Source organism: Garra rufa, chromosome 4, assembly GCF_049309525.1.
Source record: "Garra rufa chromosome 4, GarRuf1.0, whole genome shotgun sequence".
NCBI classification, from domain to species: Eukaryota; Metazoa; Chordata; class Actinopteri; order Cypriniformes; family Cyprinidae; genus Garra; species Garra rufa.
This window is the reverse complement of record NC_133364.1, coordinates 49,292,513-49,317,147: the sequence shown is the minus strand read 5'-3', so window position 1 is coordinate 49,317,147 and position 24,635 is coordinate 49,292,513. Positions and strand designations below refer to the sequence as shown.

At 42.3% G+C, this 24,635-nt stretch overlaps 1 protein-coding gene across 1 annotated transcript; it reads left to right on the top strand.

Moving 5' to 3' along the window:
• Window positions 1-468: 468 nt before the first annotated feature.
• On the top strand, window positions 469-24,274 carry LOC141333381 (NLR family CARD domain-containing protein 3-like). The gene is made up of 7 exons (XM_073838362.1): window positions 469-545; window positions 3,099-3,328; window positions 3,635-4,751; window positions 5,064-5,237; window positions 5,385-5,539; window positions 17,621-17,641; window positions 24,120-24,274. Exons 1-7 carry the CDS (start codon window positions 469-471, stop codon window positions 24,272-24,274), a joined length of 1,929 nt encoding a protein of 642 aa, XP_073694463.1.
• The last annotated feature ends 361 nt before the right edge of the window (window positions 24,275-24,635 follow it).

The following is a 24,635-nucleotide window of genomic DNA, read 5'->3' as shown; positions in this document are numbered from 1 at the left end:
TCTAAAAGTATTTTATTTTTATTCAAATCCTAGGTATCCATGTGATGCTTTGTGTGAGAAACAGATCTAAATTCAAAACGTTCATTGGCGATATGTATCTCCTTTCTCTGTAGCTATGGTAACAGTTTTAAAATTTGCCGTTAAGAAGTTTTACTACAAGTTTTATGGCAGCAATATCAATTGGCTCTCGCTGGTTTCGTCATAGATTGCAACATGCTGTGTTTCTAGTGATGATTGTTTTAAATGAGAAACGCGTGTGTTTACAGGGTCTAGTATATTAAGTGTTTAACAACTTAATTTATGTCCTGCTCCACAATGCAATAATATCACATATTCTGTATTGGGTCTGGGCTATATAAGGCTCAGGTGTGGCTCAGATTTTGGGGATTCTGGTTTACTTAAGGCTGAGAATTGGTACCAATAATAAACCTGTTTTTGCCCAGCTCATAGGCGGTTAAGGGTGATTAAATGGCTGAGATTCGGGCCAGTTATGGCTCATGTGTGGCCCTTGTCTTTAATCCAGTTCAGGGCCATCATTCTTTGCGGTACTTGGGCCGAGGGAAAAGTGATTGTGTGGCCTGGAGCTGGGCTAAAAAAACATTTGCTTTGTGGGTTTTCAATAAACAGGAATAATTTTTCATAGACATCAAGGTGAATGCATTAATCTTGATTGCAGATGACTTCTGCTTTCTAGAGTTACAAACCTCAAAGTCCACTCCTGTCAGGTTTTCCCCCAGTAAAAGCCTCCTTCAGTGATCCAATGTGTTTTTTAAATAAAAATATCCATATTTAAAACATAATCATTTTAATCTAGTTTGCTGCTTTGGGAAGGGGCGTGACAGAACTGAACGCTGTCTAAGCTGTTCGCCAATTGTAATAATGTAAATTATTTGAAATGTATGTGTTTTTCAAACCACCAAGCATGAGAGCATGTTGTAGACTTTGTAAAAGAGCATAATAGGACCTCTTTAACATAAAACTGCAGACCCATGTTTCGTTGCCTGTAGTCCATTTGTTTCTTTTTAATTGCAGGGATCCATTTGCTTCTCATTTCTGTAGCTTTCAGCAGTCTGTAAAAATATACCTTTAGAGCCCGCATTCACCAAACATTTTTTCTTCCACTTAGCCCTAATACCGTATTCACTTTACAGCCCTTAATACCGTGTTTGTGGACAAATGTGGGCACAGAGGTCTCAGGTGTGATCAAAAAATTTGTGTTCAATAAATGTTATATCACTATCTTTGATAAAATAAAATCTATCAATTTATGGTGTTTTTTTTTTATTTTGGAGGTATTTTTGAATTTATTTACCTCTAAAAGTAGCATATTTTTTATGTAAATAATGCTTATTTTTATGTTATATTTAATATTTAATTATCTTAATTAAAAAAATCATTCCAGTAAGTTCAGAGAGTTAAAACCTAAAGATGAAGTGACTTTGGTGGCATCTGGTGTCTTATGTTAGTATAAAATTAACAAAAAAACAATAATATCAATAACCACTAGATGGCTGCAGTACTGAATTGCTGCATATAGGTTGAACTCTATGAACCACTGTTATGATGAATTTGACCTCTTAATTTTTTTTTACTTTATCACAACTTAAAATTGTAATTTTAATAAATATATATCTGTGTTAGGTGAGACTATACAAAGATGCCAAAATATGCTTAGATATATATGACCATGCTATAAGGAAAAGACAAAGTAGTAAATCATTATTTATTTATTTGAAACAAAGAACATCAAATTTCAATAACTCAAACTAATTGGTGCCAATTCCTGGGTCTTTATGTTTGTATGTGTGAGTGAGTTTTTATAAAAAAATAAATAAATAAATAAAAAATTCCTGGCTCATTGAATGCATTGTTTGTTTGTGTTTGTGTGTTTGTGTGTGTGTGTGTGTGTGTGTGTGTGTGTGTACCTGGTATTCATCACGTTGTGGGGACCAAATGTCCCCACAAGGATAGGAATACCAGTAGATTTTGACCTTGTGGGGACATTTCTCAGGTCCCCATGAGGAAACAGGCTTATAAATCATGCACAATGAGTTTTTTTGATGAAGTAAAAGTGTGCACAATCTCCTGTGAGGGCTAGGTTTAGGTGTAGGGTAGGTGTAGGGCCATAGAAAGTACGGTGTGTACAGTATAAAAACCATTACGCCTATGGAATGTCCCCATAAAACATGTAAACCCAACATGTGTGTGTGTGTGTGTGTGTGTGTGTGTGTGTGTGTGTGTGTGTGTGTGTGTGTGAGTGTGAGTTGTTGCCATGTTGAGAAGGTTGTACAGGATCACCCCTTCATTTTTGTGTATGTAATATATGCATTGTATTGGATCTACTGATTTTTATTTGACAAAAATAAAAAAAAATTCTCTGAATTACAGTTTTTCCCATTCATTCCTATGGGTGCCCATTTTTGTCCACGAATACGGGATTAAGGAGTTTTTTTTTTCACCCACTTAACATTGTAGAATCGAGTCTTTTTTTTTTTTTTTTGCGTGTTCAGGTGGCAAACTTAGGAAAAGTAACCAAGTCTTGTACCACTCAGATCAAGGGAAGTATTTTTAAAAAATTAATTAAAATTATTTTGCCCACATTTGTCCAGCTTACGGTATGAGGGTTAAAGTGCATACAGTGATTGGCTGATAGGGGATGGGTCTCTGTCAGAGATTTATTTATATAATGATTGAGAACAACAGAATGATAGAACATGGAACAATATTATTTTGCCATATGCAAATAATGGTTAAAAAACAAAAGTTGCCACATTCAGATAAAGATTTTAATATGCAGGCTAAGTGTATATTTTTAGGGAATTGTCAGCCTCTTACATGCATACAGAGAACGTTGTGTGCACGTGAGGGTTTGAAATGCATTTGTGTTCCTTGTGGGTAGATCTGTTATCCTCTCGTGGAAGTGATGTATCACATTCGCCAGATCAGTGGTTACGCTCCGTTCCATCAGGAATCACTATAATCATGTGCAATGAATTGTGTTTTGACTATTGTGTGATTATTATTATTTTTTATCTCAAGCTTAGACCATAACACTACTGTACACAAATGTGTAATTATAATATATATTTATGTTACAGAGGTACATCAAAAGCTGTTAACAGCGGTACATCAAAACATGGTAAAAGCATTACATCAAAACCTGATAGTTCTGAAGTTCATGGGAAATTGAAATCAAACCTGAAAGAGAAGTTTCAGTGTTTGTGTGAGGGAACAGCAAAACAGGGAAACCCAACGCTCCTGAATGAGATCTACACTGAGCTCTACATCACAGAAGGTGGAGATGGAGAAGTTAATAATGAGCATGAGATCAGACTGATTGAGACAGCATTCAGGAAAAGAGATAAAGTAGACACAGCAATCAACTGTAATGACATCTTCAAACATTTACCTGGACAAGACAAACCCATCAGAACTGTGTTGACAAAGGGAGTTGCTGGCATTGGAAAAACAGTTTCTGTGCAGAAGTTCATACTGGACTGGGCTGAAGGAAAAGCAAATCAGGAAATCCAGCTCATATTTCCACTTCCTTTCAGAGAACTCAATTTTATGAAGAACCAAAAACTTAGCTTTGTAGAACTTCTTCATATCTTTTTCATGGAAACAAATGAAATGGAAATACACAATGATGAATATAAAGTTTGTCTTATTTTTGATGGTCTGGATGAGTGTCGTCTATCCCTGGATTTTCAGAACAATATGCGATTGTGTGATGTAAGTGAATCAGCCTCAGTGGATGTACTGCTGACAAATCTCATTTTGGGAAATCTGCTTCCCTCTGCTTTCATCTGGATCACCTCCAGACCAGCAACAGCTGATATTATTCCTTCTAAGTGTGTCCACCGAGTGACAGAGGTACGAGGCTTCAATGACCCACAGAAGGAGGAATATTTCAGGAAGAGAATCAGAGATCAGAGTCTGTCTGAGAAAATCATCTCACATCTAAAGTCATCAAGAAGCCTCTACATCATGTGCCACATCCCAGTGTTCTGCTGGATCTCAGCCACTGTTCTAGAGAAGATGTTGAGTCAAGCAGAGAGTGGAGAGATTCCCAAGACTCTCACTCAAATGTACACACACTTCCTGATCCTTCAGACAAGCATCAAAAATCACAAGGACTACGAGATGAAAGTGAAAGATGAAGACATGATTCTCAAACTGAGTAAACTAGCTTTTCAACAGCTTGTGAAAGGTAATCTTATCTTCTATGAGGAAGATCTCAGAGATTGTGGCATTGATGTAAAAGAGGCATCAGTGTACTCCGGAGTATGCACTCAGATCTTCAGAGAAGAATTGGGGCTTTACCAGGGGGCAGTGTACTGCTTTGTTCATCTTAGCATTCAGGAACATCTAGCAGCCTTATATGTGTACCTTTCCTTCATGAATCATAAAACAAACATGTTAGACAGCATATCAAAACAAACTATATTCTGTGATGATTCAATTTCAATATCTGACCTACTTCAAGATGCTGTGGATAAGGCTTTGCAAAGTGAAAATGGACATCTTGACCTTTTCCTCCGCTTTCTTCTGGGTCTCTCACTGGAGTCCAACCACAAACTTTTGCAAGACCTACTGAAACAGACAACAAGCCATGATAAACAAAAAATAGTTGAATACATCAAAAAGAAAGTAATGGACAACCCCACACCAGAAAAATCAATCAATCTCTTTCACTGTCTAAATGAGCTGGATGACCATTCTTTGGTGGAGGATATCCAACAATATCTTAAGTCTGGAACCATTAGAGAACCCAAACTCTCCCCTTCTCAGTGGTCAGCAGTGGCTTTTGTTTTGCTAACTTCAGAGCGACAGCTGGATGTATTTGACCTGAGTGAATATGATGCTGGTACATACAGCACATCAGAAGAAGTTCTTCTTAGACTTTTGCCTGTAATTGAAGCATCCAGGATAGCTTTGTAAGCATTTATATATGGTTATTGTTTAAATAATCTTATGTATTTAAACTTATTAAGCACTTAAACACATTTTGTAGTTAACTACAGTCTGGCCTGTTTACAGAGAATGAATATTTTCTTTTCAAGGTTTTATTATTGCCAGCTGACCGAGAGAAGTTGTGAACGTCTAGCATCAGTTTTAGGCTCAAAATCCTCAAATCTCAGAGAGTTGAACCTGAATGGAAATAATATACAGGATTCTGGAGTGATTTTGCTGTCTGCTGGACTGAAGAGTTCTCATTGTAAACTGGAGACACTGAGGTGAGACATTCCTGAACGCTTTGAATGATGAATTACTTTTTTTAACCACCTCTCCGATGACATTGTAATTTCAGACAGTAAATGTGTATTTTCCCACAGAAAATTGCAATATGACTATAACTGTATATAATGCATTCTTCCCCTCAGGCTAGGAAATTGTCAAATTACACACAAAAGTTGTGAAGCCCTGGCATCAGCTCTCAGCTCAGTTTCATCTTGTTTGAAAGAGCTGAACCTAAGTTACAACAATCTTCAAGACTCAGGGGTGAAGAAGCTCTCTTCTGGATTGGGAAATTCTCATTGTAACCTGGCAATACTAAGGTAGTATCATTCTAAAGTAAGATATTTTAAAATTGACAGGGGAACTGTAACATAGTATAACATAGTTTACAGGTCAATGATTGAAAACATATATATTGCAATTTAAATAAAATAAATAAGAAAGAATAACACAATTAACCCTTTAGCGCGTACGATCACACCCGTGTGATTTGTTTTGGCTGGTCCCTGAAGCGTACGATCACACCGGTGTGATTCGAAAGTTCGGCGCATCACGTGATCAGTTGCTGAATTCAAATCTGTTTTGGCGCTTTTGCTGGCTCTGAGCCAGATCGGAGGCGCTGAGTGCTTGTCATATTATCACAACTATTCAGTGTTTTCAACCATATAATGCTTATTTTAGGTTTCAGACATTTAAATAGACATAAGTACTAGCAAAACCATACATTTATAGTTTGTAAAACACACACTGATGTCTATGGAAGCGGCAATAATGATCCTACAAATATATTCTGACAGCATATTTTATTGATATCATATACAGATTATGTAGGTAACTATAAAGTTCACTCTCCTCTTTCCCCCAGCTCACCAGAGACTTACCTTAATGTCTTTCGGGAGGAGAGGATGCATTTGCGTGTGTTAAATCCCACAGCTCGGATTCAGCGCGAACAAACATGGCGTAGCCCATCACCCGGTATAGATTAACTAACGCGGTCATAATAAAAGTATTTGGATTTTTAAATACATTTACTTGCACATTGTCATGATCAAACACACGGAAGCAATTGCAAGTACTCAAGGGTTTTAATAAGAAAATCAGAATGATGAATACACAGTCCAGAGAGAAAGATCGCTCGTGGTGCAGGGACTGAGATGGTCAGATGAGTGCAGCGGTGGTGATGAGATGACGAATCCAGAAATAATCCACAGAAAACACTAACAGGAACGATGAGGGCACAGACTGGAACGCAGACGACATCAACCTGACTGGGGACTCACAAACAACGATCTGACAAAGGAATGAAAGTGGCGTGAGTTTAAATGTGCTTAATGTGATGAGCTGCAGCTGGTAACGGGCGTGATGAGCGTGATCGCTGATGAGCCTGAATCAGCCGGCACGCCCACACAGACACACACACACACACACACACACACACACACACACAACAGAATCACGAGACTAGAAAGAGACATAGGATTTATGAACCGTGACAGTACCCTCTCCCCTAGGGGCGCCGCCTGGCGTCCCCAGGTTCTCTTACCTGCCGATTGTAATCATCGATAAGGGAGTGATCCAGGATGTCTCTTGCTGGTACCCAACTTCTCTCCTCCGGACCGTAACCTTCCCAGTCCACCAAGTACTGAAATCCGCGTCCCCTCCGTCTAGAGTCCAGAATGCGATTTACCGAATAAGTGGGTTCCCCGTCTACGAGTCGCGGCGGGGGGGGGAACCGGGACTGGCGGATTAATACGAGCAAAAAAGACGGGCTTAATTTTGGATACATGAAAGACGGGATGAATCCTCCTGTACACTGGAGGAAGATTAAGGCGGACTGTCACCGGGCTAATGATTTTAGTGACAGCGAATGGGCCAATAAATTTGGGTGCAAGTTTATTCGAGACGAAGCGGAGAGGAATGTCCTTGGTAGAAAGCCACACTTTGGAACCGACGACGTATACGGGAGGCCTTCGCCGGTGGCGATCGGCTTTGGCCTTGGTGCGCGCCCTCACTTGGAGTAGAGTCTCCCGGGCTCTAGTCCAAGTGCGGTGACACCTCTGGACAAAGGCGTGAGCGGAGGGGACCGCGACTTCGGATTCCAGACTAGGAAAAATTGGTGGCTGGTACCCTATACTACACTGAAATGGTGATAGGCCCATGGATGAGACTGGCAACGTGTTGTGGGCGTACTCCACCATAGAGAGTTGCTGACTCCAAGAGGAAGGATTCTTAGACACTAAACATCGTAACGTTCTCTCCAAATCTTGGTTGGCTCTCTCAGTTTGACCATTGGTCTGTGGATGGAATCCAGACGACAGACTGACAGTCGCGCCCAGGCATTTACAAAATTCTCGCCAAAATTTGGACACAAATTGGGGTCCCCTGTCAGAAACCACGTCTGTCGGGAGGCCATGTAACCGGAAGACGTGGTTAATGACTATCAACGCTGTCTCCTTGGCTGAGGGTAATTTGGGCAAGGGAATGAAATGGGCTGCCTTCGAGAATCGGTCCACCACGGTCAAAACTACCGTGTGACCCTGGGAGGGTGGGAGGGCGGTGATAAAATCTAGAGCGATATGGGACCAGGGTCTCGAAGGCACCGGCAGCGGTTGGAGTAACCCATCTGGGGAACGATTGGAAGTCTTACCTGTGGCACAAACTGAGCAAGCCAAGACAAAACTGTGAACATCACGAGCCATGAGAGGCCACCAGAATCGTTGCTTAATCAAAAACTTAGTGCGATTTACTCCTGGATGGCAAGCCACATTGGAACAATGTCCCCACTGAACAACGCTGGACCTTAAACTCTCAGGCACGAATAAACGATTCGGTGGACAACGGGTCGGAGGCGTTACCCCTTCTAAGGCCTTCTTGACCTTCGATTCGATCTCCCATGTGAGTGTAGAGATGAATAGAGTCTCTGGTAAAATGCACTCGGGAGTAGACGGGCGTTCGGAGTGGTCAAAAATGCGAGATAAGGAATCGGGTTTGATGTTTTTGGAACCCGGGCGGTACGAGAGAGTAAAATCAAAACGACCGAAAAAAAGAGCCCAACGAGCCTGCCTGGAGTTTAGTCTTCTGGCTGTCCGAATGTATTCCAAATTCTTGTGATCGGTCCAGACGATAAAATGTACCCCCGAACCCTCTAACCAGTGGCGCCATTCTTCCAATGCTAGCTTAACTGCCAACAACTCTCTGTTGCCAATGTCATAATTGCACTCAGCGGGGGATAAACGATGGGAGAAAAACGCACAAGGGTGCATCTTATCGTCTGAGGGAGGACGCTGGGATAGCACTGCACCTACCGCCACCTCTGACGCATCGACCTCCACCACGAACTGACGTGATGGATCAGGGGTTATGAGGATGGGGGCTGAAACGAAGCAGCCCTTCAGTTTGGCAAACGCAGCCTCGGCTGCGTCTGACCACCTGAACGTTGTTCTGGGGGAGGTCAAGGCGGTCAGAGGTGAGGCTAGTTGGCTGAAGTTGCGAATGAAACGCCTGTAGAAATTGGCGAACCCCAGAAACCTCTGTAGGGCCTTACGGGAATCTGGACTTGGCCATTCTACCACAGCCCTAATCTTCTCAGGATCCATGCGCATTCCCTCAGTCGACACGATGTAACCTAAAAAAGGAACAGACTGTGCATGAAATTCGCATTTCTCCGCCTTGACAAAAAGCCCATTCTCTAGCAACCTCTGGAGCACTTGTCGGACGTGCTGCACATGTTCCTGGAGAGATGAAGAAAAAATCAATATGTCGTCCAGGTAGACATATATGAATTGGTCGACCATGTCTCGCAGAACGTCATTGACAAGTGCTTGGAAGACCGCTGGGGAGTTGGACAGCCCGAAGGGCATGACCAAGTATTCAAAGTGCCCCCTGGGGGTGTTAAAGGCGGTCTTCCATTCATCCCCCTCCCTTATGCGGACCAAATGATAAGCATTACGTAAATCCAATTTAGTGAAGATAGATGCTCCCTGCAGCCTCTCGAAGGCTGAAGACATCAACGGGCAAAAGGATAAGTATTCTTTACCGTGATGTTGTTCAACCCCCGGTAGTCCATATAAGGCCGCAGGGACCCATCCTTCTTCCCCACAAAAAAGAACCCCGCCCCCGCTGGAGAAGAGGAAGGACGGATGAACCCAGTTGCTAGAGAATCAGAAATATATTTCTCCATAGCCTCCCTCTCTGGGACAGAAAGTGAATATAACTTGCCCTTGGGCGGAGATGTACCTGGCAGTAACTCTATAGCACAGTCATAGGGACGGTGCGGAGGAAGAGAAGCAGCTCGAGACTTACTGAACACCTCCTTCAGGTCCGGGTACTCCGCGGGCACGTTAGACAAATCCACTGTCTCTTCCTGAAACACAGGGACAGAAACAGACGGACAGGCAGACACAAGACAAGACTCATGACAAAAACTGCTCCACTCTAACACAGATTTTAATTGCCAGTCCACTTTAGGGTTGTGACGGGTGAGCCAGGGGTGGCCCAGGACGATGGGTGCTAGGTGAGTGTCCAGAATGTAAAAGGAGATGGTCTCAGTGTGATTGCCTGATGTGATGAGGGTGATGTCTTTCGTGATAAATGAGATGGTGGGGAGTTCCTGACCGTTGAGGACGTGTACTGCGATCTTGTGTGTGAGAGGTCTGAGGGGGACTTTGAGTTTGCGTGCAAATGAATGGTCCATGAAATTACCTTCTGCCCCTGAATCCAGAAGTGCTTGACAGTCGTGAAGGTGAATTGACCATCTCATTCTTACCGGAAGGAGAGTAGACGTGTGTGAGGACTTCTCGGCGGAGATCCCACCCGATAGTAGCCTCATACTTACTATCAGGCTGGGCCTTTTAACGGACAGTTATATGCGAAGTGGCCCGCTCCTCCACAGTACATGCAGAGGCCCTGGGACATCCGCCTCTCCCTCTCCTCCCGAGAAAGCCGGGCTCTCCCTACCTGCATGGGCTCGTGATCGTGGGTGGGGCTGACCGCGTCCCCGCCTCCAAACCGTTGGCCTTCGAATCCACCTGTAAGGCGACTGGGCTGAGTCCGACGATCCATTCGTGATAACCGTGCGTCCACTCTTAAAGCGAGGGCGATCAGGCCGTTGAGCGAAGTGGGAAGATCCATCGCGTATATCTCCTTTTGGACGCGGTCAGCCAGCCCATGCAGGAACATGTCCCACTGGGCCTCCTCGTTCCATCGACTCTCCGCTGCTAGGGTTCGAAATTCAATGGAGAAGTCAGATACGGACCGTTCTCCCTGTCGCAGATCGGCCAGCATTCTTGCCGCCTCCCTTCCAGCGACCGCCCGGTCGAAGACACGTCTCATCTCAGCGGAGAGCTCCTGGAATCTCCTGGATCTTGGTTTTCCCACACCGCGGTCCCCCAGAGTGCCGCCTTCCCAGTCAGCAATGTCAGTACAAAGGCGACCTTGGCTCGTTCGTTATTGAACGTTCTAGGTTGCAGAGAAAAGTGCATAGAGCATCGTGTTAAGAAAGCTCGACAAAAATTGGGTTCACCTGCATACGGCTCGGGAACTGGTAGGCGTGGTTTTGACTGGGCGGGGTTCTCTGGTGGTGGTGGGGGAACCAGCGGTGCGGGGGGCACAGTGGGAGATCGCAGATGGTGAAGCTGTTGGGTGAGCCCGGACACCTGCACCACTAGCGTCTGAATAGCGCGAGCTGTGTCGTTGAGATTCTTCTCCTGGGAATCCATTCGAAGTATGCTGCTGTTGACAAATTCCTCCAGCGATCAGTTTGAGCTACTCGCTGCCTCCATACCTTGGTCAGATCGTTCTGTCATGATCAAACACACGGAAGCAATTGCAAGTACTCAAGGGTTTTAATAAGAAAATCAGAATGATGAATACACAGTCCAGAGAGAAAGATCGCTCGTGGTGCAGGGACTGAGATGGTCAGATGAGTGCAGCGGTGGTGATGAGATGACGAATCCAGAAATAATCCACAGAAAACACGAACAGGAACGATGAGGGCACAGACTGGAACGCAGACGACATCAACCTGACTGGGGACTCACAAACAACGATCTGACAAAGGAATGAAAGTGGCGTGAGTTTAAATGTGCTTAATGTGATGAGCTGCAGCTGGTAACGGGCGTGATGAGCGTGATCGCTGATGAGCCTGAATCAGCCGGCACGCCCACACAGACACACACACACACACACACACACACACACAACAGAATCATGAGACTAGAAAGAGACATAGGATTTATGAACCGTGACACACATATTTCGAAATCGGAATATCAGATATTTCAAAATATAGCGAGCATGCTTGTGAATATTAATAATAAAAAAGGGAAAACGAAATAAAAGCGATCCATATGTCTTACAGTGCTGTTGTGGCTGCGGTGTGTCAGATGACGCGTCGCCATGGAAACAGTAATGCCAAACATTCCAAAATAACAGTCGCCTAAAAAAACTCACTCTTTGGGGTTAGATAGAATATTTTAAACTCACGTGTGAAAAGGTTAAGAAAGCAAATAAAATCACCAGCCAGTATATTCTTCAGACTCATCATCTCCATTTCTGTTTTGATGTCCTTTTTTGTTCCCTTTCAGTTGGTCTCTTTTAATGTCACATCAAATTAGGAATCTTGCCAGAGAAAACAATGTACTTCGAATATAAACTAAACAAGCCAATGCACATTGGCATGCAATATTTGGATCTGACTGCCATGCCCTGCAGCATGGGTATAAAAAGGCAGCAGGTGCAATGCATATTGCAGCTTTTCAATTCAGAGCCAAGAACTCTGTATCTGTTCTGCTCCATGAAGAGAATCTCTACTTTTGTTTTCTAAAAGAGTCAGTGGGAGAAGCCTCATTAGTTTTGTGCTGGTGTGATGGTGCTGCAGCGGTGATAGCGATCTTGTGAGTATGAATCAAAGAGAGCGCAGATCAATGAGAGTGTGTGCACACACTGCAGGGTAAACTAATCACTTCAGCGCTAATAACAGAGTGATTTCCTTAAAAAAGCATTACATGGGTGTGACGTTGCATCTTTTTAAAGATGACATTCCACATGTGTGTTTAAGATGCAGACCGATGGTCATGATGGCTGCCTCGCGTGTCTGGGCATCAGGCATGCTGGGCCTTCTAAACAGGGTGTACCAGGCATATACTTTGGCGGTCCCCCTGATGACTAGATGATGATTGCTGCTTTGGAGGGTGAGCCCACTCTCTCTGGGGATGATGATCCTGCTGCATTGCCTTCCTCGGAATGATAGAATTGTTTGAATCAGAACCAGAGATGATGGCTCTGCTTTCCCAGTCTGTTGAGAGGGTCAGGTGTTTGTCAATATGGTGCGCCAGTGGGCCAGTCATGCCAGTGCCCCTCTGGAACTCAACAGCGCCTCATACATTTTACAATGTAAATCTGTAGTGAATAGTGGAACTGCAGCCTAAGCTGATTAAGAGCCATTTGGGCAGTTTTGAGACCGCACCACTTATCTCCCTTCAGACATGGACAGTTTCAGTCAAATTCAGCTATGTGTCTGTGTCAGATCAGAAACTATAGCTGGCATGTCTGTTTTTGTCATGTGAAGTAGTGTTTTGAATGAATAAAAGTTTTAATCCTTTAGTTCAAATGTGCTTCAAAACTAGCTTTATATAGTTTTGTTGTGTTTGATTTATGGTTGCTTTCGGTGGTGGAAATGACCAAAATTCACTGGGAGGACTCTAGCTTCGAGGGGGAGGGGTGTAGTAAAGGTAATTTTAGATGTTGTTTCAGTTGTATTTCATTATAAAACCCTTTATAATGTATAATAACATTAAACCCATGTAATATTTTCTGCAACTATGGCCAAATTAAAGATTTTCTGTATGTTGTGTGCTCCTTTAAAATTAAAATAAAAAAATCTTCTGACCACATTAACCTTTGTAATGATTTTATTAAATATATGTCATTGTTTGTGAAAATGAACATTTTGATTTATACTTTTTTCCCAAACATTTTATTTAAACAATAAATTAAATTTAAATAATATGATACAATCAGGAAGAATAAGTTACCAGTCAAATAAAATCAGCAACAACAATTCATCTTTGCATGGCACAGAAGAACAAAAATGTGGCATTAAGGAATATTTATAGATTTACAAGATTCAGAGCTGGCATTAATGCATTTCAAGATAACAATGTTATGAGAGTAATGTTTTAAATATAAAGTTTTTAATATAGAAACTTAATACATCTTTAAAGGGGTCATTTGGTGCCACATGCACTTTTACAAGTTATTTGAACTAAAATGTGTGTTGGGAGTGTGTGTACTCAACCACCCTATACCCTACACCAAAGTATATTACAAACTTTTCATTGGGACTCTAAAGCATCTGTAAAAATTGATCCACTGAAGAGGCGAAATGTGATGAACCCATGTGCAGTTTAATTAAAGTCCAAACGTGAAATCCAAAGAAACAATGAAACAATGAAACATAAGGCCTACTTATACCAAACAATACTGGTCACATGACAAACCAACCAATGAAAAACAAGGAACAAGACCATAGCAACCCATCAGAACATAACACATGGAACAGAGGAACCAATGGCAGGAATACATGAGGGCAAGGGAAGCAAGACACAACAGCATGAATATACTACATAATAAAAGACATGAAAACATGAACACAAAACAAAACCCCAAACAAAACCAAATCCAAAACCTCACGTTACAGCATCATATTAACTTGTTGAAAATGGGCTTCCAATGACCACTTTAAACGATTTAAATGACTCAATTTATATTTTAAAAATGAACCGCCAGTAGGTGGCAGCAAGTCAAAGTCTTTGTGATTTGAATAATTTAATTATTCAAAAAAGTAGATTCATTCATAAGTGAAACAGCGCTGTGTCAAAGACTGTAGATGTGCAGCGGCTCAGCTGTGACTTTGTTTGGAACTATTTTGTTGATGAAATAGAGCACAATCAGACAAGAGTGTTCTTAAAATGCAAGTCACTTAATATTAACATTTGTATAATATCAAAAATGTATAAATGTTTTATGAATTCAGTTTCACTTTAGCAAACTCCCTTTATAATCATTAAAAATTGTTACTTGTCTTAGTTCATCGTGATCTCCCAAACTTTCATTTTAATGAATGAAGCTCTATACACTGCGTACTGAATCAGTTATTTACATCATCTCTACATTTTGTTAGTTATAATAAATGACAAACTGCAGTCTGCTTTCACGATCTGTGCTGTGAGGAGCAGGACGCGTACCAATAGAGAAGCATTTCTGTTGCCTGCAGTCTGCAGGTATTATGACCAATCACAAAAGACGGTATTCTGCAGCAAACCATAGACACAAATATTTTATATTGTTTTCAGTCTACATTGCACTACATTTATGTGCAGAACTGGGATCATTTTTGTAATCTTTGAATGGATAAAACAGAGAAATCACCCCCCCCCCCCCCCCCCAAAAAAAAAAATTCACTCCCAGGACTCCACCCCCCTAAATCAAGAAGGATTTTCTAGAAGAGTAAAAAATATATATTGTATTATTCATTGGCAGATTATTTAGCTTGTTTCAAGCAAAAATGCACTTTAATTTTGACTTGTTTTTTTTCTGAAAACAAAATATTTTTTATTAGTCCAGAAAATCCTTCTTGATTTAAGAATTTTTAGATATTTTAGCTGGAAACAGGACAAAAAGCTAAGTAAGAAAAGCTTTTTTTGCAGTGATATAACTGCAATAAGTCATATCTTCATTTGTAAAGTGTGTCTCTTTCTCTTTGCTACCATCTTGTTACTCCTAACTAGGTTAGGAGACCTCTCCAGCTCTCTTAAATAATTAAGGAGCAAAAACTGGCTTACAGTTTTTCTCATTGCTTAAACACATTTCTTGAAACTATGCCTCTTATTTGCGAAACTCTAAACACAAATCCATAACTTCTAACAAATTCCCCAAACTTTCTATTGTTGTTGCATTCAGAGTAACAATGTTCTTAAGTCTAAGAGGAAAAAGATGAAAATTATGTAATTCGACACACTTGATAAACTAAGTGAGGAGTTGAATATTATGTATATTATTTACCTTTAGGCTTTAACTTCCTCCAGACGTCAGTCAACTCTTTTATTAGTTCCTGAGGCAACTGGAATATTTTCTTAAAGAATAGTTTCCCACTGCCAGGAAGTGCAATAACGTAACCATTTCATGTGATTTTTATTTTACCATTATAAATCTTTCTTCTTTGTCTCTAATTTTAGACGTAAGACTGATGTGATGAAAAGTAACAGTTTTAAAAACCCAATATTTTTAATTTTTTATGCTTCAAATTCGACAAATATGTTTCTTGCCAAAATATGATATTTGTTTTCTCTCTCTTAATCTTTGCTATGGACTTGCTTCTCTTTACCACATTATGCAACCCACTGTCATTGAAAGTCATATATATTCATGGTATGTCTTAAACGTAGTTTTATATATTGACAAAATGTATCCATGAGAGTCATAACAATGCGATTTGAACCCAAACAACTTAAAAGTTTAACTAAGCTGTTTATGACAAAAAAACTAAATCATTCTGAACAAGGATTTCCACTATGAAGGTTAAGGAATTATAACCCTCTCGTGTTGGTTGCTGGATCCCAGCACAGGATGCTGGTGCCCAACATGGTATGCTGGTTTGCTGGTCCCTAGCACGGTAAGCATGTGTGCTGGTGTACCAGCATAAGGCATGTTTTTCATGCTGGGACCAGCTTGGGATGCTGGTGTGCTGGTGGGCTAGCATTTGTGCTAGTATGATCCCAACAAGACCACAACAAACCTTGTATGTCAAGAGGTGAGCAGAAACACAACGACTACAACTGACTTTAAGAAACACAGTCGTATAGTGCATTCAGAAATTATTCACATTTTGTTATGTTGCAGGTTTATTCCAAAATGGATTAAATTAATTATTTTCCTCAGAATTCTACTAACAATAGCCCAAAATAACAATGTGTGAGAAAAAAGAAAAGAAAAAAAAAGTCACGTCCATAAGTATTTACAGCCTTTGCTTAATACTTTGTTGAAGCACCTTTGGCACCAATTACAGCCTCAAGTCTTTTTGTGTATGATGCTACAAGCTTCATCATTTGGTAATTATCTGCCATTCTTCTCATCTCTTCACCTCTCAAGCTCGTTTAGGTTGGATGTGGGCAGATGCACATTTGGCTATCTCAATATTTTGGTGCATTGTGCAATGCTCTGCAGGTGATGAGCAGAACTGGTTTCCTTCAAACATGATGCTTAAAGTTGAGGTTCATCATGCTGGAGAATCTTGTTTAATTTATAACTAAATGTAGAAAAGTGAAGTGCTGTGAATACTTTCCAGATGCACTGTAGATTTAATTAATATCTCACCAGAGGATGATTGAACAACTCTAAAAACAGCATTACCCTATTTAGGTATTACAAACCAGTTTGTCGTTATTTCTTTCAAATGGTACATGTACCAAGGTTGCTGAAGTATGCTATGGACGAATTAATTGTTCCCTTTAGTTGGGCAATTGGCCATTGACTTTGGCTGAATTAATTGTTTCAGTGAATGTTGAAAGTGCACGTTATCACTATTTTCAACAATATTTCATGCTCCTGACTGCACTGACATACCTTTTACTATGTGGTCTTTTTGAAATCATTGACTGTGTAACGCGGAGTGAGAGGTGAGAGGCGAGAGGCGAGCGGATCCATATGCAAAGCTTTATTGAAAGTCGTGGTCGAAACACCAGCTCAAACACCAGCAAACAGGGGCAAACAAGATAATCCAAAGGGGTAGTCCAAAAACCAGGTGAAGAGCAGTCCAACGTGAGAAATAACAATAAACTATGAAACTGGAATAAACTATGGCTAGACTAGAAACAAATAGAACTGAACCAAGGCTAGGAAACAAGGAACAAGATAAACACAAATGATAAAGCTAACAACTAAACAATGATCCATACAGACAGAGGGGGAAGGGAGGCCTTTATACAAAACACTAGGGGTCACATGACAGAAACAACCAATGGGAGACAGACACATGGAATGAAGGAACCAATGGGAACATGACACAGAAGGACAAAGCATGGTGGGTTGAGTGAACACAAAACATCAAACAGTCCACATTGGAGTGCCCTCTAGTGGGGCTGTCAGGCACTCCGTAACATAGGCGCAGAAGCCCTCCAGGGCGGAGCAGGAGGCGCAGAAGCCCTCCAGGGCGGAACAGGCAGACGCCTCATGGACTGGGACCTGGGGAGAGCAGAGACAGAGGAGGCAGACAGAGCAAGGAGAGAAGCAGAGAGTTCATGGGAGCACGCTGCCTCCATAGCCGGGACAGGGCAGGCAGGGAGCCTAGGCGGAGCAGGCAGAGCAGGGAACCTTGGCGGAGCAGGCAGAGCAAGGAGTCTTGGAGGTGCAGGCAGAGCAGGGAGTCCCGCTATAAACGCCACCTCGAGGAGAGGCATCGGCGCAGCGGGTTCTTTGGCTGGCGAGGCTTCAGGAGAACGGTGTGCAGCCCACACACTTAAAATGGCAATTGCCATCACAGGTAATGCAGTGGTAGGTGGGAGGCCCATCGGGTTTGTGGGCGTGAGGCTTGGGAGCGTTGGCTCTGCGTGGCTTGGGAGCGTTGGCTTTGCGTGGCTTGGGAGCGTTGGCTCTGCTGACGTGGTGCTAGCAGATGCTGGTTTGGCTGACGTGGCGCTAGCAGATGCTGGTTTGGCTGACGTGGCTTTAGCAGATGCTGGCTTGGCTGATGTGGAGTTAGCAGACGCTGGCTTGGCTGACGTAGCATTAGCAGGTGCTGGCGTGGCTGATGCTGTGATGTAGGGTGGCCGTGGCTTGACTGACATAGCGTGATCTGGTTCTGGATGAGCAGACTCGGTGTAAGCTGGTACTGGCATGAGGATTATGGCTTGACGTGGGTCCGCCGTGGTGGCCATCTTTGCGATTGGCTCTGGCGTGGCGGCCATCTTTGCAACAGGCTCTGGCGTGGCGGCCATCTTGGCCGGGAACTCAGGAACGGAGGCCATCTTGTGAACAGGCTTAAGGACGTCAGCCATCTTGTGAACTATCTCTGGAAGGGTGGCCATTTTGTGAACTGACTCTGGAAGGGCGGCCATCTTGAGAACAGACTCTGGAAGGGCAGCCATCTTGGGAACAGGCTCTGGAAGGGTGGCCATCTTGTGAACAGGCTTTGGGACGGTGGCCATCTTGGGAACTGACTCTGGAAGGGCGGCCATCTTGAGAACAGACATTGGAAGGGTGGCCATCTTGTGATCAGGCTTTGGGACGGTGGCCATCTTGGGAACTGTCTCTGGAAGGGCGGCCATCTTATGAACATGCTTTGAGATGGCAGCCATCTTGTGAAGGGGCTCTGGGCTGGCAGACATCTTGTGCTGTGGCTCTGGGCTAGCAGACATCTTGTTCTGTGGCTCAGTGCTAGCAGACATCTTGTGCTGTGGCTCTTCAACAGCCCCCACAGTAAACAGAGAGCCACAAAGCAACAACGCATATTGCATGAAGTCCTTTAGTGAGCACTTAAATTTCCCTCCAGGCAGCATTGATTTGGTTGGCTCATTAAGTCCCAAGCGGAGTAAGTCTTTAAGCCACACTTCATCATAGAAAGGTACTTGAAATTAAAACTTACAAAACTGGAGAACATATTCCTCAATGGGGCGATCTTCTTGTCGGAGGAGCAGAAGTTGGTTGACTGGGTCCATGTTGTGATGCTGGTGGTGAAATAAAGCTGCTGGATCCTGGTTGACGGATCGTTCTGTAACGCGGAGTGAGAGGCGAGAGGCGAGCGGATCCATATGCAAAGCTTTATTGAATGTCGTGGTCGAAACTAGCAGAGCTCAAACACCAGCAAACGGGCAAACAAGATAATCCGAAGGGGTAGTCCAAAAACCAGACGAGAGGGTCAAAATCCAGAAGAGCAGTCCAACGTGAGAAATAACAATAAACTATGAAACTGGAATAAACTATGGCTAGACTAGAAACAAACAGAACTGAACCAAGGCTAGGAACAAGGAACAAGATAAACACGAATGATAAAGCTAACAACTAAACAACGATCCGTACAGACAGAGGGGGAAGGGAGGCCTTTATACAAAACACTAGGGGTCACATGACAGAAACAACCAATGGGAGACAGACACATGGAATGAAGGAACCAATGGGAACATGACACAGAAGGACAAAGCATGGTGGGTTGAGTGAACACATAACATCAAACAGTCCACATTGGAGTGCCCTCTAGTGGGGCTGTCAGGCACTCCGTAACAGACTGACAGCTGGATTTGGACATGCAACTTCCCAAATAATTATGAAAGTCTTTAAAAGCAGCAATTTTCAGTTTTAAACTTTTATTATTAAGTTATTAACTGTCCCATTGAGAGAGCTCCTGTCATACCCCCTGCTATTATACAAACTGCTTATGATTAAGCTAATCTAGCTAATCTTTAAGACTTTTTTAGTTTTCATATCTCTAATGTTTTTGTTATGCAATGTACACAAGTTCTTTTTAACTAATTTGTGTACAGATCTCATAAAACAGGAGACAATTCCTTTGATGCTTTGAAACATTTTACCAGTTTGTTAGTGATATTGATTAATAATGTAATTATAACTAAAGCAATTAAAATTTTCAGTTCTACATTTAGCAGAGCAAGCAAAAGAAATGACAAAGTTATCACATAATTCAACAAATCATGTTTTAACTTTACATAGTTTTTTTCCTTTGCATTATTAATAGATAAATAGAGAAATATGCAAGCAAAAACTAGGTTTGTCCCCAAAACACTGCTTGCATACAGACAACTGGCCTACTGATACTAAACTACAGTCGTGGCCAAAAGTTTTGAGAATTACGTAAATATTGGAAATTGGAAAAGTTGCTGCTTAAGTTTTTATAATAGCAATTTGCATATACTCCAGAATGTTATGAAGAGTGATCAGATGAATTGCATAGTCCTTCTTTGCCATGAAAATTAACTTAATCCCGAAAAAAACTTTTCACTGCATTGTTAAGAAGGCTTCAGGGCATCCAAGAAAGTCCAGCTAGCGTCAGGATCGTCTCCTAAAGAGGATTCAGCTGCGGGATCGGAGTGCCACCAGTGCAGAGCTTGCTCAGGAATGGCAGCAGGCAGGTGTGAGCGCATCTGCACGCACAGTGAGGCCAAAACTTTTGGAAGATGGCCTGGTGTCAAGAAGGGCAGCAAAGAAGCCACTTCTCTCCAAAAAAAAAACATCAGGGACAGATTGATTTTCTGCAAAAAGTATGGTGAATGGACTTCTGAGGACTGGGGCAAAGTCATATTCTCTGATGAAGCCTCTTTCCGATTGTTTGGGGCATCTGGAAAAAGGCTTGTCTGGAGAAGAAAAGGTGAGCGCTACCATCAGTCCTGTGTCATGCCAACAGTAAAGCATCCTGAGACCATTCATGTGTGGGGTTGCTTCTCATCCAAGGGAGTGGGCTCACTCACAATTTTGCCCAAAACCACAGCCATGAATAAAGAATAGTACCAAAACACCCTCCAACAGCAACTTCTTCCAACAATCCAACAACAGTTTGATGGAGCACCGTGCCATAAGGCAAAAGTGATAACTAAGTGGCTCGGGGACCAAAACGTTGAAATTTGGGTCCATGGCCTGGAAACTCCCCGGATCTTAATCCCATTAAGAACTTGTGGTCAATCCTCAAGAGGTGGGTGGACAAACAAAAACCCACTAATTCTGACAAACTCCAAGAATTGATTATGAAAGAATGGGTTGCTATCAGTCAGGATTTGGCCCAGAAGTTGATTGAGAGCATGCCCAGTCGAATTGCAGAGGTCCTGAAAAAGAAGGGCCAACACTGCAAATACTGACTCTTTGCATAAATGTCATGTAATTGTCGATAAAAGCCTTTGAAACGTATGAAGTGCTTGTAATTATATTTCAATACATAACAGAAACAACTGAAAGATCTAAAAGCAGTTGAGCAGCAAACTTTGTGAAAACTAATATTTGTGTCATTCTCAAAACTTTTGGCCACGACTGTATGCTGGTGATCCAGCATCACTCCATTTTGCTTAGATTTCTCATGGTGGAATACGGGACAGGTGGGCAAAGGGTGGACAAATATGGTAATAAAATTGCTTTTCAAAATAGGTTTATTTAACATGCATACATTTATGTAGCATATTTTGTTGTTTTATTAATATGTATGACATGCAGGTGTTTAATTAGGCTACTGTCCCTTAAAAACTGAATGTTTGGATGTATACCGACATATATCCGGTTCCCCTTCAGTCATTTTACTACGATGTTACATATAGGCAGGCCTGATAGTGGAAAAAATTCCTGAGCCTGAACTTTTTTTTCCCTTGCCCCCGAGGTGAGTGGGGTGGAGGTACTATGTATGCGACGCACTTTTACACATAACTTGTTGGTTCAGTTCAGTCAGATAAAGGTTTTTCACAAAAAAAGCTTATAGATTGGCATTTCAGCCTTTATCCCATTAAAATGAATAAATCAAGTATATAATGCATAACATTTATTTAAAACAATGTCCTAATTGTTTAGATTTTTAGAAAGCACATTAAATTCTTTCACATTTACAACTCTGTGTTTGCATAAAAAACATTGGTCGAGATTTGCAATAATCTGACCAAAAACAGCAAAAAAATTTGGACGTGCAAATTAATTCTATGTCACGAGGGGGCGCTTTAGGAGCGCTGAAATATTACGGTTTCCCTAAGAATGGCTGAAAGCAAAGCAGCATTAACGCTGTTTTATCAGTCATGAAATAAAAATGCCAACGACACGTTTCTGAGGACAGTCGGTTCCCTTCAGATACATTCATATAAAGACAACAGTGCCGCGTTTTGACTTTGAAACGTGCAGTGAGCATATTTATTCAATGAAATCATTGCCTCTTAAAGTTTAATCCAGCTCTATCGCGATTCTCGTCTTTCCGTCCCCAACTGTAAGACCTCTTAAAATAATTAATCCTCTTCTTTTACTATTTAAAATATTTACCACTTTTTATGGCCTTAAATTTGATACAACTAAATTGAGGAGTTTTAAGGACCCCATGAGCCCTCTACTTCAGGATAGCCCGTCGGGCAGCCGGTCAAATAATGTTGGTAGCCCGACTGGAAAACCCAATAGCTCCGGGACGTCGGGCTAGCGATTTTGCGAGCCCTGTAAATATGCCTTTATCGAAATCCTTAATGTCTTCCCCTGGCTTCATAAACATAGCCATGACTTACGGTTTGAGTTGCCAGTAGGAGACAATTGTACAGTATGGGAGCTAAAAACACCTTCGCGCATGGAGCATTGCCTTAACCTGTATCAATCTATTTGACAAAGACACAAGGCCCGCCCCTTCCCTACTTCTGATTGGCTCATCGGCTAGAATGTGACTTGTTTGAGTCGTTGAGCGTTAAAGCTGCTCTCTGACCTGCACATCTCAGATTTAGAGAAATGACAGAGCAATATCCGCGAACCTGATTTTTTTTTTTTTTCCGCAGCCACAGTACGCCGGAAATCCGGCGTGGTGCCGGAACGCTATCACCCCTGTATAGGGGAACTCGCTAGACCTATCAGCTCTGAGCTATAGAGAAAGGCCCAGTGGGAATTGGCTAGTGAAATTTGCATGCCTAGCCACTCCCCCGTACATACGGGTATACAAGATGGCGGCGTGCATCCACTCATTCAGATTTTTGCTTTGGAGCCTCGCTATGAGCTGCTGAAGAGAAGAAATAGAAGACCATTTGGTTCCTGCTCATCATGTAGCCCCGTGGTGCTTTCAAAGCAGGACGCCCCGCCCCCCCCGTGCTGCTGGCCTAGCATCTGCTTTGGTGTCCCCGAGTAGGACAGGATGTCTATTGCAGCATCAGAGGGGGAGCAATCGGCAGATGAGGCGGACGAATTGCTGGAGCAGCACCCAAAAACACAGTCCTCCTCATGTTTTCTTACTGGATTCAGTCATTCTATCGGCCCGATGTAGCGTATGGCCTGCTAGCTCGACTGCGGCATCTGGTACGCTGGGATTTAGCCATGTCTTTGAGAAAATCAGAAATCAGCAATTCTTTGTAGTTTTATGTGTGACAATGTTCAGTCGAAGCTCGTTCATTTTGTTGGTGAGTGATCTAACACAAAGCCTTAGGACCTTTTGTACAAGACGTGCCCTGCCTACTCAGGTTGCAAGCTCACTCTTCCCAGAGTATTGCATCCTCCTTGGTGCACATGGCACCTCATTTATAGATGTTTGTAGAGCTACAGGCTAGGTGACACCCAACACATTCTCTAGATTCTATAGCCCTTGTGTTAAGTTCCTCCATCACCTTTGGAAGCCAGAAGTGGCAGAGTGTGTGGTGCCAGGCCTTCATTCACTGTATTCTTGAAAAACGGTGGTAGGCTGGGTGCCCGTAGGTAGTGACCCTGAGGGAGTCATTTATGTGTATTCCTCCAAGGTGTAGCTTCTAAGCCTTGCTCTGCCATCTCTGCAAAGGTGTAGGCACCCTAACTGGGCTCTTCTGGCCGGAAGGGAAGTGAGATTTCACTGAATGGGTTGTGCAGGAGCAGCAGTGAGCAATCATTCCAGTGCACAGTTCAATTATACTTAGTAGCCTATAAAAGAGCTGAATGCAAGATTAAAATAAATAAATTGCTTTTGTCAGGCTACATTTTCGCTCCGGCAGCCATGTTAAAAATGTTAAATTCAGGAAAAGTCCACAGTGCAGTGGATCTTTGATTTAGGTTTGTGAAATGATGGTTTCCTTGCACTAGTTATTTTCTGTCTCCGGAGATTAAAAAAAAAAAATCAATTAAATGTTTCTTGGTTAAAGGTCTAAGTTTCACACTTTTTTTTCTTAACAGACTTTGGAGATGTGGCCTAACAGACAAAGGTTGTACTGATTTGGCTTTAGCTCTGAGATCAAATCCCTCACATCTGAGACATCTAGCTCTTGATAGGAATAATCTAGGAGATTCTGGAATAAAGATGCTCTCAGGTCTTCTGGAGAATCCTCAAAATAAGCTGGACACACTGAGGTAAAATCATGTTCTCTGGCACATAAATTCCCCAGTGTTACAATTATCACTGTTTGGTGATTATATGTGTCCACTCTGAAGGTACATGTGCACAGCAACAATGAAAAAAATGTAATGGCATTTGTCTATTAAGTTATGTACATTGTTTATCATTATCATTGCTATTATATTTATTTTACATTATATACCACAGCTAAGTTTGCAGGGCTATTTCATGAACAGGTAAAGTGAAGAGTTTCCTCTTGTTGTCTTTGCAGTCTGATTGGCTGTGATGTCAGTGAGAGAGGCTGTGTTGTTTTGGCTTCAACACTTAAAGTAAACACATCTCACCTTGAGGTCTTGGATCTATATGGCAATTCTTTAGG